Source organism: Molossus molossus, unplaced genomic scaffold (genome assembly GCF_014108415.1).
Source record: "Molossus molossus isolate mMolMol1 unplaced genomic scaffold, mMolMol1.p scaffold_m16_p_9, whole genome shotgun sequence".
Lineage (NCBI taxonomy): Eukaryota > Metazoa > Chordata > Mammalia > Chiroptera > Molossidae > Molossus > Molossus molossus.
The window spans coordinates 46,437,283-46,456,246 of record NW_023425403.1 but is presented as its reverse complement, the minus strand read 5'-3'; the positions used below and the strand labels follow the sequence as shown (position 1 = coordinate 46,456,246).

Here is an 18,964-nt window from a genome sequence, read left to right as displayed (position 1 = left end):
AAAGAGGCATCAATGGACATCACAGAAATATAAAGGATTACTCCAAAAATATTATGGCCCTAGCCAGTGTGGTTGAGTTGGTTGAGCATCATCCCATTCACCTAGAGGTCACCAATTTGATTCCCAGTCAGGGCAAATGCCCAGGTTACAGGCTCAAACCCCAGTAGAGGATGTGTAGGAGGCAGCTGATCAATGGTTTTCTCTCTCATCAATGTTTCTCTCTCTCGCTCCCTCTTTCTTCCCCTCTGTCTAAAATAAAAATACATATTTTTAAAAAACATAATTCGTAGGAACATACAATCTTCCAAAATGGATTCAGGAAAAAAGAAAAAATGTGAACAGAACAATAGCTACTAATGAAATCAAATTAGTAATAAAAAAAATACCCAACAAACAAAAGTCCTAGACCAAATTTTACCAAACAATCAAAGATAATACCTATACTTCTGAAACTATCCCCCAAAAAATTGAAGAAGAGGAAATGCTCCCAAACTCATTTCACAAGGTCAGCATTACCCTGATACCAAAACCAGACAAAGACACTACAAAAAATGAAAATTATATGCCAATATACCAAATCAACAGAGATGCAAAAACCGTAACTAAATATTAGCAAACTGAGTTCAGCAATACATTTAAAAGATCATATACTATGGATCAAGTAGAATTTATTCCTGAAATTCAAAATTAGGTCAATATTCACAAATCAATTAACATGATACACCACATAAAACAAAATCAGTAATAAAAATCATATGATCATATTAATAGATGCAGAAAAAGCATTTGACAAAATCCAACATCTATTTACAATAAAAACTATTTGCAAAGTGTGACAAGAAGCCATATATGACAAAACCATAGCTAACATCATACTCAATGGTGAAAAGCTGTAAGCTTTTTCTTTAAGATCAGGAAAGAGAAAAATAGTGTACATTCCTCCACTTCTGAAGCCTGTGTGCTGGTTCCAGGGGAAAATTTTGTCTAATTCAGCATTATATCCTAACCACAAACCACTACTTAAGTTGAGTTACCCCCTTTTCTTTATTGTTTCTGCTACAGACTAATTGAAACTGTCCTTAGTCATCTGAAAGCCTCTTTTTGTTGTTGTTAATCCTCACCAGAGGATATTTTTCCATTGATTTTTTTAGATAGAGTGCAAAAGAGGAAGGGAGGGAGAAAAACATCCACATGTGAGAGACACATCAACTGGTTGCCTCCCGCACACCTCCCAAACTGGGCCAAGGACTGAACCTGCAACCCAGGTACATGCCCTTGACAAGAATTGAACCCAAGACCCTTTGGTCCGTGAGCTGACACTCTAACTGCCGAGCCAAATCATTCAGGGTCTGACAGACTCTTCATTTAACAGCCTCATAGTCAACTAATTTCTCAGCCTCACATCTTGTCCTCTATACTCTTTATCCTCCACACAGAGGTCTTTCTAAATGACAAAGCAAACATCACTTTCAAGCTTCTAAAAATTATCTAATGCACCCACTGTTCCTCTTTCACAGAGACCTTTGATGCCAGGGACTTTGGAGGTCTCTTTTTTTGCCCAGTCCACTATATCACAGTGGCTTTCTATATCTTCCACCTATGCCTAGCATGACAGTCCTCACCTTAAGAAACAAATTACCTCTTCCAAGTTCCCTTAAATTAAACCTTTAAGAATGTTTAGATGCACTTACTGCAGTGAAATCCATCTTCAATTCAATCACTTTAGTTAAATCAGGAAGTGCTGCTTTTGATTTGCCCATAGCTAAAAAGGCAGTAGCTCTCCGATAATAAGCAACATAGTTGTCTGGGTCACCATCTGAAAATTAAAATAAGAATTAGCTCTCAGTAATTTATTTTATAAAACCGAGTCACCTGAACAATATTAGAGTTTGCAATTCTATTAAGAAAGTCTAAGAAAAGAATTTCTTCATCAATAATGAGTCATGTTGCCATTATTTGTCACTGCAAATAAATCCAGAACAGGTGTCAGCAAACTGTGGCCTCTCAGCCATATTCAATCCACAAACTTCAAGTTAACAAATGTTTTACATTTTTAAAGAGTTATTAAAAAAAAAACAATGCAACAAATCCTAAAATATTTATTATCTGGTCCTTTAGAGAAAAGTTCACCAACCTCTAGTCTGAAATACTAACTACATTCAATTCATAACTTTGTCTTTACTGAAATTTTCTTAAGTGAAATACTGACTGAAAATGTAGACTATGCACTTATTCACAGGATTTTAAGATTAGAGACTTCCAATTAAATCAATATATTGAATGTGCTCCCTCACAAACTCCAACTAAAATGGTAATGAAGAAATAAAGGTACAAACCTTAGACAAAGAATGAGAGTGAGACTAAAGAGCAAGACGAAAGAAGTTAAAAATATTTGAAGAAAAGCAGATGGATGAGTCAGGTTTCTGAGCTAATTCCACTCTGCTCAGCACCTACAAAGTGGGGAAGGAGTGAATTCAATTAGAAGCAAACCTCCTGTTACTGAACAATTCTTTCAGAAAGCAACTACGAAATGTGTGTGTGTGTGTATTTGTGTAGATATATCAAGAATTTTAAAAATGATTTTGACCAAATCTGGCCATCTATCTAAAAAAATCTATACTGATGTCCCTCATTATAAAATTTACCACTAAAACTCACTGAAAGTTCCATCCCTGAAAGTCCTATCATTTGAAAAATATTATAATATGAAAATCTATATGGCAGAATAATATATAATCATTCAAAATTATGCTTTTGAGCAGTTGTTAATGGCATTGAAAACTACCTGAAGTGCTGCTGGGGGAAGGTGGGGCAGAAGGAGAGAAACCATGTATGCAAGAAGATATACAAATAGTCAATAAGCACATGAAAAGATGCTTAACATCACTAACCATTGGGGAAATGCAAATCAAAACCACCTGAAAATACCACTTCACACCCATTAGGATGAAAGGAAGAAAGGAAAAAGAAAAGGGAGGAAGGGAGGGAAGGAAAGAGGGAGGGTGGAAATAAGCACTGGTGAAGAGGTGGAGAAACTGGAGGAGACCTTGTGCACACTATTGGAGGGAATGTAAAATAGTGCAGCTGCTCTAGGGAAGTTCCTCAAAAATTAAACAGAATTACCTCATGAACCACCAATTCTACCTCTGGGCATAAACTCAAATGAAAGCAAAGTTTAAACAGACATTTGTATACCCATGTTCACAGAAACATTATTCACAATAGCCCAAAGATGGAAAACAAATGTGGCATATACATAAAATGGAACATTATTACTTAGCCTTTTAAAAGGGAACGAAATTCTGATATATACTACAACACAGATAAACCTTGAAGGCATTATCCTACGTGAAATAAGCCAGATACTGAAGGACAAATATTGTAGGATTCCACTTCTATGAGGTACCTAGAGTGTCCATTTTATAGAAACAGAAATTAGAATGGTGGTTGCCAAGAGCTGAGAAGGGAAGGGGATCAGAAATTAACTATTTAATGAATACAGAGTATCAGTCCGAGATGATGAAATAGCTCTGGACATAGATGGTGGTGATGGTTTACACAACAATGTGAATGAACTTAATGTCACTGAACTATATGTTTAAAATGGTATATTTTGTTTTATATATTTTATTGTACTAAGAATTTTATTATAGTAACTTTTTTAAATAAGAGAATCAGGCATTTAACATTTCTAAAAACTTTATTTTTTCTTAAATCTACAACAAAAACAAACAAAAAATACCTACTCATGATCCCAGCTAAGCATTATTGAAATTTCTTCCCTAATCAATTTCCCTTGGAAGGCAAGGGAAGAAGAGCAAACAATAGCCTTTTGTATAGGGTGTTTCCTACAGACTATTATAATTAGCTTGAAGAAAGAATAAGAAACAAAGTATACAGAAAACATACTTGACACAGAATATTTTTAGGTTATACTTAATTAAGAATGTGCAATAAATTAAAAATATATTGGTCTGGTCAGCATAACTGGACCTAAGAATGATTAACTACCTAAGGATTACTGAAACTTAAGTGACTGCCTCTGAAAGTAGAAGGAAATTCACTATCTGGGCAGATAGATTTTCTTCTTTATGCTGTCCACATTTTCCAAAACGTTTCGTAATGAACATGGAACACGTTTACATTAATTGAAAAAAAAAACAAAAACAAAAATCAAGTTCTACATGACTTATTTACACTAAGCAAAGAATAAGAAATACTAGAAATAACATGATTTAAGACCTGGCGTTTACACCACACACCACACACTATCATCTTCATATATCCAAATCCTTCTCAGTCTTTGAGGCATAGCTCAAATGACTTGATTACAAATGTGAAAATAAACCTTCCAGTCCCTCAATTTCCATAACATTATATATACATATAAGATATATATCTTACTACACCTAAGACTTATCACTCCCTCCCAATATCAGTTATTTATATACACACTTCAGTCTAGAGAAAATAAATTCCTTGAGTGAATTCATTTTTGTGTCTCCATAGCTAGCACCTGGCCCACAGGTATTGAAAGGAAAGGAAATGCAATAAAAAAATTTAAAAAGCCTGATAACTGCAACAAGGAACACTCCCACATCATCGTCAGCACAGACCTCTCTGAGACAAGCAAGGGACCCAAAGAAGTCAGCCCAGACATACACGGCTCTTAAGCAGACATGCCTCCCGGGGTATTCAGATCATTCTCCCACATGAAATTAGCAATGGTATTTTAAAAAACAGACGTTGCTTATCTTTAACTCTGTATAAAGATCTTTCAAGAAAAAAAATGAAGCTTATTGGTAGCTTTGGGCATTTTATCAAGAAGGTATCTTCAGTAAAAAGTATTGGACTTCCATTTGAAAAAAACAGACCATTTCAGTCTGTACAGAAAAACCTCCAAAGAGAATTGTATATGACAAAGCTTTTTTATTAAGTATCTGATTATATACATATTTAAAATGTCTATATAAAGTATTTCTGAGGCATTCACTTACTTTACTATTCAGTTTTTAGGTATGTTACTATTCAGTTTTTAGGTATTTTTAAGATATAAAATGGAATTGGAACCCCATTTCAATCTGTAACACAACCTACAAAAAATAAGGAATCAAAAGAAAAAGGCTCAATATATAAATCAAGTACCATTTGCTTAGTGGTAGAGAGTCACTTTAATGGCAAAATAGAATAGCCTTCCCTGGCTCCTCACCTTAATATACCAACAGTCCTTAGAACAAGTGACCCTTCCTGTATCATTGCATATAAAACAGCAACTGAACAAGGACTGGTTTAAGAAATTCATGCTTTGTTTCCCATAATACAAAATTTGATAATGTTGGGAAAAAATCGCTTTTCCTATTATCCACTCAATATACAATATAGTTCATTTTAAATTACTTGCAAGCCTGCATATGTAGAAATACCCAATTTCATTTGAAAACATGTAATTCAAATTGTTACACTAGTTTATTAGAAATGTGAATGTGAAAGATGAATTTAAGGTTTAATCCTAAAACTATCAAACAATTCAAATATGAGAAAATTAGCCCTAATAAAATACAACTACTATCTGGAGAAAATATATCAGGAAGTCAATTACAAATGATGTTGTAAACAGTGGTAGCGGGAGGCAAAAAGACCACCACGCTTGCCTAGGTATAAAATTATTTTTTATTCTGGCTCCCAGCTAACCTAACTCTACCCACTTCATTCATTCAAACTTTACCTGAGCACCAATCAGCTATTAAAATTAAAAAATAATAACAACAGTAATAATACCTATCCTAAGAAGTTCACAATCTTTCGAACTGGAATGTGACCTTTAGAAAGTCACTAGAGCACTTTTCGTTTCCTTCTGTCTAAATCTGAATAGTAATATCCATACCCATTTCACAAGTGCGGTTCAAATGTCATGAGAAAGCATCATATACTTAAGTAACAATAAATGCAGACACGGATTTTGTTTTTTGTTTTTTTGAGTTAGCAAAACTACATTAAGTGTGATACCGGTTTTCTTACCAAGCAAATAGAGAAACCTATCATTTCAGGCATGCCCACCATTTAATCCATGTTAGACATTCATTCATGCCAGATACACCCAAGACATTCTGTAAGGTATATCAAAGACATAATTTCACACCCTAGAATACATTTCAGACCTATGAAACAAGATCACACTGCGGGAATGAGAGGTAGGGCCATCTTCAAACCCCCACGGCAGTTTTCTCTGATAAATCTCTAAACAAAACTTGTGTCTGACTTCTCCTTCATTATATTAAAATGAATGCAACTGTTGCAGAAGACTATTTAAAAAGTGATAATGAGCACTCTTCCTTAAATCAAATGTTTCCAACAGATCAAAAATATTTCCCGATCAGTTCTAAATCTTAAAACCCCTGCTAAAAAAATTTACATACCAGAAACAAAAAAAATTTAAAACCAAATCACTGATAAATCTGTACAAGGTAGAAATAATTATTTGTATTGCTATGCAGCTTTAATAGATAATTTTTTATTGTGTAAACATGTAATCATAAAACATTCCATGCCCAAGTAATTTTCAAAACATTCAAGTAATTTTTCAAAAATAAAAATGGCAGAAAGGGTGTCACAACCATAAATAATGTCTGCAACATTGTAATTAAAAAAATGATTCGGTGATACCATGATGCTAGCCAAATTCTATTAAAAACTTTAACATCAATGTTTAATCACAGATGAAGCTGAAGAAAAAACATTTTAAAAACTTTTTATATAGTCAGTTTAAAGGAATATGTTAAAACATGAATGATATTTTACCACAAAATATAATATTTTATCAGCGTACATTTTGAAGTAGCACAGCCCTATGACCTGCAGCAATAAGTGAATAACTTGTTAGTCTCTAGAAGAATTCACTGTTAGCTAGAGGCTCTCATCAATTCACTGGGTTACCTGAAGCAACCAACATGGTCACACTAAATTTGTTTGTTTTTTTGTTTTTTTTTTAAATCCTCACCCGAGGACATTTTTCCATTATTTGTTCAGGTAGAGTGGGAGAGAGAGGAACAGAGAGAGAGAGAGAGAAACATCGACGTGAAAGGGACACATCGAGTGGCTGCCACCCGCACGACTGACCAGAGCCGGGGACAAACTGCAACCAAGGTACATGCCCTTAGCGGGAACCGAACCCGGGTCTCTCAGGACTGCAGGCCGACGCTCTAACCGCTGAGCCAAACCGGCCAGGGCTGGTCACACTAAATTTGATGTCTGGTAAATGAGACAACTGAAAGAGGATCTACACTTCTTTTCTGATACACACATCTCATAAGAGATTCAACAGGCCATGACACCACATCACCCCATCACTATCTATTATATATTGTCATCATATATAAACTTTATTTTCTATAGTTAGTTATGAACAACCAGTGTTTTACATAAACTAAAATAATGAATGTCTCATACCACACAAATCTTCCTCAGAAATGACATCTGTACCATTTGAGAATCACTGCCACTTGCCAAATTATGAACAAAGCGACACTGCTATTCGAATTCTGAGTGCAACAAGTGTTCCACTTTTTACTGAATTTCACAAATAAATTATTTTAGCTTTAGCTTTACTAGTGTACATCTTTCAGTGAAGACAATAATATATTATTGGGTATTTTGGGGAAGAGCCAGCTAAAAAAAAATAGGCAGTCATTTTAAATTACTTTAACAATAAACATACCATAGCCCTTAATATTTCCGCTAAATATGGGATTATAGAACGCAAATCATAGAGTATAAAATAGGTAGAAAGCATAAGTTTCTGAAAATACTTTTGTGGTGGTGGGGAATAATCATTTTTTAAAAAATGTTTTTATTGATTCTTTTTTTTTAGAGAGAGGGAGAGAGACAGAAACATCGATGTGAAAGAGATATATCAATGGGCTGCCTCCTGCACGCCTCCTACTGGGGATCAAGCCCGTAACCCAAGCATGTGCCCTGACCAGTAATCAAACCGGGACCTCTACATCAATAGGCTGCCTCCTGCATAGCCCCTACTGGGGATCAAGCCCACAACTCAGACATGTGCGCTGACCAGGAATCAAACCAGGACCTCTCAGACCATGGGATGATGCTCAATCCACTGAGCCACATGGGCCAGGCTCAATTTTTTTTTTTAATGCATGCTTTACCTAAGACATTAATTGAACGATTTTTAGTTATCATGTTACAGCACTGAAGACAGTTCAAATCACCAGAAAAGTTAACTCTTATATTGATGATCTCAAGTCACCAAGAAAATTAAATTGTATTTAGTGAAATTTTTAAAGAAAATTATGGAATACACTGAAAAAAGTTTTCTGTCACAATTATCTTGAATTTGCCCTGGCTGGTGTGGCTCAGTGATTACAGTGTCGGCCCATGGACCAAAGGGTCTTGGGTTTGATTCCCAGTCAAGGGCCCATGCCTGGATTGCAGGTTCAATCCCCTGGCCTGGTTGGGGAAGGTGTGGGAAGCAACCAATCGATGTGTCTCTCTTACTTGATGTTTCTCTCTTTCTCTCTCCCTCCACCCCTCCTTTCCACTCTCTCTAAAAACCATGGAAAAAATATCCTCCGGTGAGGATTATAAAAACAACAATTATCTTGAATTATTCTTGGCATTTACAGTAGTAAACCCCAGTTACTACCTGGAAATTTCTCTCATGCGAAATACATATGCATTCAAGTATTATGCATTTATTTTACTAATCTATTTCACTCAGAATCCTGCAAATATTAAATGTTGTACTTAAGCATTAAATGATGTTTAATTTAAATGTTATTAAAAAATAACAGCTATTAATTAGATAGCTATTAATTGACTAAGATGGCCACTGAGTGTTTTACTTCCAAGATACAAACCTACTGCAGCATGAAACTGCGATAAAGCATCAGCTAGCTGTCCAGCAGCAAGTAATTTCTTCCCCAATTCAAGATGTTTCTCAACATCTGCATTTACTCCACATTCAGCACCTAAAAACAAAAAAAACAAAAAAATAAGATAACTTTCCATGGACCAAGACTTAATTCTAAAGAATAAAATGTTAAAGCTATAATTAAGTATGTGTCTCAGACGTTTATAAGAAAAGTAACAGGAGCTGAAAAGTCACCTAGAGAAAATAACACTAAAGTACAAATAGTGCTTCATTTTACACAGTATAAGCAACCCAAAATACACCATAACAACCTAGTCAATGACAAGAATGTAACCAGTCTACAAAATATAAGGGAAACTGTCTAACACAGCAGGAGTAAAAATATGTTGAAAAACAAAATTAGACTCTCACTTTAATGAATATTTATCGAGACCACTATAATATTAAAGTACTTCCTAAGCATCTACAATGCACCAAGCACTGTTCTAAGTATTTAGGATAAGTGCACAAAACAAAAACCTGTGCCACTCACAATGCCTGACATTACAGGGGACAGACAGACATAAGAAATAAATACATTACATAGCATGTTAGAGGAAAAGTACTATAAAAAAAGCAGAACTGTGAGACAGGGGTCAGAAGTGCTGGGGCTTTCAGCATTAAGTAAGGTGGTGAAGGGTGGGCTTCATTGAGAAGCTGACATTTAAGCAAAGATTTCAATGAAGGACGTGAGGAACTAACTTTACATGCAGATATATAGGAAAAGAGCTTTCCAAGAATAACCAGCTAGTGTGAGGACCCTAAGTCAGGAAGGAGCATGCCAGGTTATGTTCCAGAAACAGCAGGAAGACCAAAATGACTTTCCCAGAGCCGACAGGGGAGAATGCAGTATAACATGAAGCCAAAATAGATGGCCTATGTACAGTTTTGGTTTCACTCTTGGTAAAATGGAGAGCTACTGAGGAATTGTGAGTAGAATAACATGATCTGACTGACCAAGCTAATTATCAATGTGCTGCCTCTCTGCTTTGAATTCATCTTTCAGTACTTGGCTATAAAAAAAATGGACTAGAGCCCAGCTGGTGTGACTCAGTCGACCCCATGCATCAAGAGGTCACTGGTTCGATTCCCGGTCAGGACACATGCCCAGGTTGTGGGCCAAATCCCCAGTGAGGGGCATGCAGGAGGCAGAAAATAAATGTTCCCTCTCATCGATGTTTCTCTCTCTCTCTCCCTCTCCCTTCCTCTCTCTAAAATCAATAAAGAAAAATAAATTTTTTAAATGGACTGGAGTTTTTAAGCATTTCTTTACAGCACAATGTCATTATGTTTTGCAAAAAAGAGGGGACACTGAAGGGGCATTGCAAGGACATCTTTTGATTTGTTTCTGCCTTTACTTTTTTCTCGCTCCTGCTTCATGGTACACATGGGAGGACATCCAGTGGAACAATGCCCTAGCCATATGCCCAGGGGTCAAGTCCCTCAGCAACCTGGCAGCTTTGACCAGGCACCACCTCCCAAAAAGGACACCATGCACTCCAGGCTTCATATCCACAATAGCACCCCAACTCCCCTTGCACACGGCTAACCAACCTGGGCTCACCTATATCTAAGGGGTGTTTTCCTGCTTGCCCAGCTACCGTGGACCAATTCTTGCCCCAGCAACTCAACAAACTTTTCTACCAGCAAACCCAGGCTGCAGTTATACCTTCTCCAATGAGGTCTGAAGCCTTGCCAAGTTGGCTTTTCCTTGGGGACTTTCAGACTTAGAACATTCCTTAAAGTTCCCTTTACATCTTTATAGTTACTCTCCTATCACAATTTAACAATTCTTTATATTAAACTTCCCTCTTTTTAAATTACTATGTGGCTTCTGTCTCCTGAGAAGATCCAGACTTATACACAAGAAGTATTGAGCCCTGGCCAGTTTGGCTCAGCGGTTAGAGCATTGGCCTGTGGAACAGAGTCCTAAGTTCGGTTCCCGGTTAGGGCACGTACCTCGGTTGCAGTTTGTCCCCGCCCCGGTTGGGGTCATGTGGGTGGCAACCACTCAATGTGCCTCTCTCCCATCAATGTTTCTCTCTCTCTTCCTCCCTCTCTCCCTCCAGCTCTATCTGAAGATAAATGCAAATGTCCTCGGGTGAGGATAAAAAAAAAAAAGTAGTATTGGGAGGTCCCTGGAGACAGACCCACAAAGATGAGATCTGACAATTGGTTTGGCCATGCCCTTGAGCTTGAGGGCAGTGCTGAGCTCCTTAACAATGAGAAACAAGATGCTAGCAATCCACAGCAGGTGTTTGAATCAAAATTAATCGAGATATCATTTGTGGTTTGCAGTAAGTGCTAACTGAGGCACATGGAAACCCAAGTGGCTGCTGATCTCTCCAGACCATAAAGAACTGTGATATGGGGTAGATTCTTCTGAGTACACTAGAGCACTTACACAGAAAAAAATAACAAGCTCAGGTCTAACTCTCAGCCCAGTTCTGAGAGCTTCCATGGCAGTTCTAAAACAATCTTATTTTTGAAGCCACGGAGCTAATTAATGAAAATAAAACACAAAGTTTACTTCTGAGGATTGTTAAATTAAAACAATAGTTGAATTCACAGAATCGCCAAGTTTCTCCTCTGAAATTTAGGACATGCAGTAGTAAACAATGGGATTCTAAAACAGAATGAAGACACTCAGACCCAGATAAAACTAACCAACTTAAACCCCCCAGTCTTCTGAGCCTCCCTTACCAGAAGTAGCTTACCCTCCCATATCAGAGACTAGCCTTCCACTGCTTAAAACTCCTAGGATAACTATACCTAGGGCAAATACATGAAAGGGGATATTCACTTTTATTAAAGCCTACCCTTACCATCTCTGATGTCACTAACCAGGCATGGCCAAAGGAAATAGATTACATACCAAAAGAACTGCAAGACTTTGATGATAAATTAATAGAAACCCATTGAACTTGTGTGGAAATGGATTTTAAGGTGTTAGACCAAGGATGGTGAAATGTAACACTATATCTGGTCTAATTCATTGATATGTGCCCACTCACTGTAACAGAGGTTAACAAACTGTTTTTGTAAATAAAAGTATACTGGAATAAAGCCATGCCCTTCTATCCCACACTGCCTATGACTTTCATGCTACAATGGCAAAGTTGAATAATTTTGACAAAAACCATATGGTCCTCAAAACCTAAAATATTTACTCTCTATCTGACCCTTTAGAAAAGATCTGCTGACTCCTATACTAGAGATCTTTAGTGTTAACTTGTGGAGTTGGCTCTAACAACTTACTTGGTTGGCTGACTGAAACTGGACTCAACAATGGCCTATGTTTAATAAAGCTGAGATTCCAGGGAATTTCCTAGCACAATAAGGAGGGATTCAAAACCCTAAAGAGACAGAAAAGTTGGACTGGATTCATTATTTACATACCGACTTCCCATCTATGTTCCATTAGAGGGCACAGCAGACAGTCCATTTACTAAGGCACTGAGAAACATATTAGTGGACCATCTGCAACCTTTTCAAAGCTCTGTGGTCACTCTCCTTTGTAGGACAGGTATGAGTATGGGGAATGCCATCATTGAGATGTGATTTCTGATTTCATTGGGGATGATGGGATCTTGGAGTAGGTGAACCTTAAGTAGCAGCACTTTACCACTACATATTAGGTAAGCGCATCAACTATAAATGGCATCAACTACAGAGGAGAATCTTAATAATCAGGTATAAAACGACATTATTTGTGGGTCTCAGTCACCTTCCTTCCCCATGACATCAGTGCCTGTGCAACGGATCCATGAACAAAATGGCCATGGTGGCAAGGATAGAGGATATGAATGGGCTAAAAAACATGGACTACTTACTCCTTTACCCAAGCTGATCTGGCTAAGTACCTACTCTGACAACACTAGAGAACAAACTTGAGTTCCCAATACAGCACCATAAAGGGTGAAGGAAGGAGCACAAGCCAGCCACCCGGTAACAGACTGATTAAATTCGTTCTCTTCCATTTTGGATCACCTTCACATATTCAGCATATGGTTTTGTCTGTAACGCTTCTTCCAGCACCACCATTAACAGACTCACAAAACGCATTATTCACCATCATGGCTTTCCATACAGCTTTGTATCTAATCAAGAAACACATTTACCCATTCACAGTAAAGAAAGTGCTGCAATTTGCTCATGCCCATAAAATTAATTGGTCTTACAACATATTCCTTCACCCAGAAGCAGCATGCCTATTTGAAAAAAATGAATGGCAACACTAGTTGGGAGACAAAACTTAAAAAACTATTTTGCAGGCTACAGGGTATACTTTCAGTGACAGGTCATCAGATGGTGCTATCTCCCCCATAGCCAAAATACATGGGGGTCCAAGAATCAAGAAGTAGAATTAGGAGTGGCTCCTCTCATTATTACACCTAATAATCCACTCACAAAATGTTTGCTTTGGCGTTCTTATTCCCCAAAGGGCAAATGCTTCCACAAGGAGATATATACAATGGTTCCAGTGAACTGGAAAATGAGAATGCCACCTTCACTGTTTTGTACTCATTATGGCACTGAAACCAACAGACCAAACAAACAAAAAAGTAACTGAATTATTTAATCTATTACAAGCAAAAAGCTGAACAAAGCTCACCTTAGCTTGCTTTTTTTTCTAATTAATTCTATTTTTATTTTTTAATGGATCTTTATTTTTTTAACTTATCTTTATTGTTGAATGTATTACAAATGTTCCTCATTTTTCCCCTATTGACGCCCTCCTCCTCACTCCCGCTCACCCTCTTGCCTTTCCCCACACTGCTGTCTGTGTCCATTGGTTATGCACTTATACATGTAAGTTCTTTGGTTTATCTCTTCCCACCCTCCACACCCCTTTCCCTTTGAGGTTTGTTAGTCTAACAACCAATTTGTACTTCTTAATCCCTTCACCTTTTTCACCCTTTCCCCAACCCCCTCCCATATGGCAACCAAAAATATGTTCTGTGTATCTATGAGAATGTTTCTGTTCTGCCTGTTCATTTTGTTTGTAGATTCAATTGTCGATAGATATGTATTCATTGCCATTTTGTTTGTTCATATTTTTTATCTTTTTCTTCAAGAAGACCCCTCAATATTTCATACAATAATGGTTTGTTGGCGATAAACTCCTTTAGCTTTTTCTTGTCTGGGAAAGTCTTTATATGGCCATCGATTCTATTTTTTTTTTTTTTTCTATCCTCACCCGAGGATATTTTTCCATTTTTTTGTACAGATAGAGAGGGAGGGAGAGAGAGGAAGGGAGAGAGAGTGAGAAACATCGACGTGAAGGGACACATCGAGTGGCTGCCACCCGCACGACCAACCAGGGCCGGGGACAAACTGCAACCGAAGTACGTGCCCTTAGCGGGAACCGAACCCGGGTCTCTCCGGACCGCAGGCCGACGCTCTAACCGCTGAGCCAAACTGGCCAGGGCTGGCCGATTCTAAATGACAGGACAGAGTAATCTTGGTTGTAGGTTCTTGCATTTCATCACTCTGAATATTTCTTGCCACTCTCTTCTGACCTGAAAAGTTTCTTTTGAGAAATCAGCTGACATTCTTATGGGGGCTCCCTTGTAGGTAACTAACTGCTTTTCTCTTGCTGCTTTTAAGATTCTCTCTTTGCCTTGAACCTTTTGCATTTTGATGATGATGTGTCTTGGTATGGGCCTCTTATCGAGTTCATCATGTTTGGGACTCTGTGCTTCCTGGACTTGTATGTCTGATTCCTTCTCCAAGTTAGGAAAGTTTTCTGCCATTATTGTTTCAAATGGGTTTTCAATTTCCTGTTCTCTCTTCTCCTTCTGGCCCCCCAAGATGTGAATGTTTGTACACTTGAAGTTGTCCCAGAGACTACTTACACTATCCTCATTTTTTTAAATTATTTTTTCTTTTTGCTGTTCTGATTGGGTGTTTTTTGCTTCCTTATATTCCAAAGCGATGGTTTGCTTCTTGGCTTTACCTACTCTACTATTGAATCTGTGTAAATTATTCTTTATTTCAGTTAGTGCGTCCTTCATTTCTGACTGTGCATCCTTCATTTCTGACTCGTCCTATTTTATGCTCTTGAGGCCCTCACTAAGTTCACTGAGGTTCGCACTAAGTTCATTGAGCATCCTTATAAGCAGTGTTTTGAACTCATCTGTTAGGTTGCTTATCTCCATTTTGCTTAGTTCTTTTCCTGGAGTTCTGTTCTGTCATTTGGAACCTGTTTTTTTGTCTTCTCATTTTGGCTGCCTCCCTGTGTTTGTTTCTATGTATTACTTAATGAGAGGTGTGGGACTACCTGAGACCAGATGCTACTTGTTTGAAAGAATTCAGTAAAACCTGAAGCAAGATCCAAGACAGGCCAATCCTATGCTAAAGCAACTGGCAACAGCTTGGGTGGGCCTGAAAGTTGGATGGGGCAAGGGCCTCAGGGAGTCACCAGGGCGGGGCAAACAGTGTGAGCCAGGTTGCTGGAGGACCTTCCCAGCCGAGGTGTCCTCCTGATTTTTCCACCACACGTGGGTGTGGGACCAGTCCATCACGACTCCACCCCTTCTACCAGTCTCCATGCGGCTTCTTTAATTTTGTAGATGTAGGACTTCCATTCAGCTTGATTTCAGGCAGTTCTGAAGGATGGTTGTTCTATAGTTTAGTTGTTAACTCTGATGTGGTTGTGGGAGGACACAATACCACGTTTACCTACGCCGCCATCTTGACCAGAAGTCCACTTTATCTTGCTCTTTACCCCCACTAAAAAAAGTAGCTTTTTTCGGCTTTTAGTATTCCTAGTATGCAGTTTTTGTGTAGTGTCTTATTATCTTGGTTGCCTTTTAGACCCCCTCCAGACAGGAAAAAGGGAGGGAAGGAAAAGAGGAAACTTGATGGCCTCAAAAACTTAAAGAGTCCTGCAGAGCCCTATTTGTTTTAAGCATCAATGTAAAGACAGAGTATTATTGAGTATATGGGTAACATATGAAGAAATTAGTTGGGTGTTTTCAGTGAGCTGGGAAAGTATAATTTTATCATTTGAAACGAGGATATAGACTCCTAATCTATGAAAATTCTTTATGCAATATAGATTTAAAAACTGATTATATTCACATAGTGAGAGTCAACTGTAGTTCCATCTAACTCCATACCATATCCAACAATATAACCTGCTTTTCGTAATGAAGATTATGGAAACTAATGTGTTTCATTTTACAAATGTTACTGAATATATACTATATGTAAAACTGTGGTCATAACAGAGATGAAGAGTGCGGTTTCTTCCCAAGAGGCGATGAAGAGAATCTCACAGGCTTTAGCCATTTATGAGAACTCCCTAGCCTGCAGGGGTCTCATCGTTGACTCTGGAGAGACAGGTTGCTTTCTAGCATTACATTGGAATCTTTGCCACACAATGAAGTATTTACAGAATATATAATATGAAGAACAGGAATGACTTCAAACTAATCTTGGAGGGGACGATAAAAGTATAGGTGAAACCAGACAGGCCATGTTTTGATTATTTTTGAAGCTGGGTGACAGTATACATGTCATAGTAGAACATTATACTATTCCCTCAATTTTCGTACATTTATAAGACTTTGCAAAATCAAGGTTTTTATTATTTTAATTTAAATTATTTTAATGAAGAGAAAACTGGCTGATAAAAATTACCTCTTACACTAAAAAAAAAATAGTATTTCAAAGAAAGTGGACTAGAGGGACTAGATCAGGACAGCCAACTGAGTACGTGAGTCTACCTTCCAATAAGCTCAAATTCTAGAAATGACAGAAGTTATTTAGAGATATATGCCAGAAAAATTTTTTTTAGAAAATGCCATCAGAAAAACAAAAAAAAATGTTTTGAATCCTCATCTGAGGATATTTTTCCATTCATCGTCAGATAAAGTGGGAGGGAGGGAGAGATAAACATCAATGTGAGAGAGACACATCGACTGGCTGCCTCCTGTATGACCCTGACCAGGGCTAGGGGCCGAACCACAACCAAGGTACACACGCCTTTGACCGGAATCAAACCAGCGACTTTTTGGTCTGTAGCTGACACTCTAATCGTTGAGCCAAACTGGCCAGGGCCAGAAAAACACATTTTATTAAAAATCTCAAAACATAAAAAGGACAGGATTGAATTGGTGGGTAAAATCACATCCAAGTACCCTCCTAGAGAAAGCGGGCCATGGAGGTGGCTGCAGTTAAGTGCTCCAACTCTGATACAAGAGAAAGGAGCCAGAGATGACCCAGCTTTCAGCATGGCAATCAAGCCTTCTCCCACAATCAGCAAAGTTTGGCACTGAGCAATTCTGAAATATAAAGACAGATCATTAAATCAATCTTTAAAAACTAATACCAAATACAAAAATTAAGAAGAAAAAATTAAGCGGAGCACATAGAAAAAAATTCTAAAAATGAATTTAATTGACATTCTTACAAATTCTAAAAAATGCAACATTCATGGAAAAAAAAACAAAAAACACACCAACAACCAGCTAAGTGTCTATGCACTAGCTGCTCTAGCAATGGAGAAAAAGATAAACAAGATCATTTCTCAGATCCATTACAAACTGCCAGAGAAAAGAAGAATCCTTAATACAAAGAGGTCATAATCCCTGAAAAGATAATGTTTGTGTTAAAACATGGGAGAAATGGGGGGATTCGAAATGACCAGAAGCCTCCAGATGCCAAAATACAACCAGGCTCCCAAGGAGTACAAAACAAGCATAAAAGGGCTTAGTTAGGACAAAGCTCAACTTTAAGCAATCCAAAGGAGGTTCCAGCACATGAAGAGGATGTAGGCAAGATAGATCACACCGGGCCTTGCAGGCCAAGGTAAGAAATTTCTGTTTTGTTTCTAAATTCAAAGAGAAATCATTAGAATGGGTTTATAGCCGGAACTGACTACCCGATTTACATTTTTAAAAGATCACTTGGGGGACAGTGTTGGAAAAGAGACTGAAGTCAGGCAGAATGGAAAAAACCGTGGTGGTGTGTACTAAGTTAAGAATAGCAAGTTGGCCCTGGCCAGTTTGGCTCAGTGGTTAAAGCATCGGCCCGCGGTCCAGAGAGATCTGGGTTCGGTTCCTGCTAAGGGCATGTACCTCGGTTGCAGTTTGTCCCCGGCCCTGGCTGGGTCGTGCAGGTGGCAACCACTTGATGTGTCCCTTTAACATTGATGTTTCTCTCTCTCTCTCTCTCTCTCTCTCTCCCACTCTATCTGAAAAAAAAAATGGAAAAATGTCCTTAGGTGAGGATAAAAAAAACAAAAACGAATAGCAAGTTGCATTACAATACATATGTGATTTCATTTATGCTTTTAAAAGAAGATACAATATGTATTTCTACATTGTTCAATTCTTTCCAATAAGAATGTATTCATGTACTACTAAGATAATAAAAATTTAACAAAGTAGACTAAGAAATGTGTTTTGTTAAAGATGTTGCTAATTAAATAATTACTTGCAACTGAAAATTCATAAAGAATATTTGCAAACAGTATAGATATGTTTTGAAATTAAACAGCCAATTAAGTCAGGAAAGGAAGGAAAAAAAAAAAAAACTTGCTTCAAAGGTTTGTATTAAACTCTAATTTAAAGGTATAGCAGTAGCCTGACCTATGTGGCTCATTGGTTGAGCATTGAACCATGCACCAAGAGGTCATTGGTTCAATTCCAGGTCAGGGCACATGTCCCATCCCCAGTGGGGGGCATGCAGGAGGCGGCCAATCAGTGTTTTTTCTCATCGATGTTTCTCTCTCCCTGTCCCTTACTCCCTCTCTAAAATCAATAAATAAAATAAAGGTATAGCAGTATAATCAGATAGTTATTGTAGATAACACAGGTGATAAAGATTCTAAAATGTAAACTAGCCCTTATCTTTTGTAGGTACTAAAATATTTATGAATGAAATGATGGCACCTATGATATGTTTCAAAACAATCCACAGGTATAGATGAAAAGATTAGTCATGAGTTGATCATTGTTAAAGCTGGGAGATGGGTACATGGGAGTTCATTAAACCATTCCCCACTTTTGTAAATGTGTAAAAACT

At 37.7% G+C, this 18,964-nt stretch overlaps 1 protein-coding gene across 5 annotated transcripts in view; it reads right to left on the bottom strand.

Moving 5' to 3' along the window:
• Window positions 1-18,964, bottom strand: part of DNAJC3 (DnaJ heat shock protein family (Hsp40) member C3) — a 77,982-nt gene that overhangs the window by 46,738 nt on the left and 12,280 nt on the right. For 3 of the 5 annotated variants that reach the window (XM_036249915.1, XM_036249919.1, XM_036249916.1), the window contains exons 2-3: window positions 8,877-8,987; window positions 1,692-1,816 (exon numbers count right to left, since the gene is read on the bottom strand). In XM_036249915.1, coding sequence (XP_036105808.1) covers window positions 1,692-1,816; window positions 8,877-8,987 — 236 coding nt within the window. Of the gene's footprint in view, window positions 1-1,691; window positions 1,817-2,336; window positions 2,451-8,876; window positions 8,988-18,964 lie in introns of those variants that run through there. The other 2 variants (XM_036249917.1, XM_036249920.1) reach the window with 2 other exon arrangements.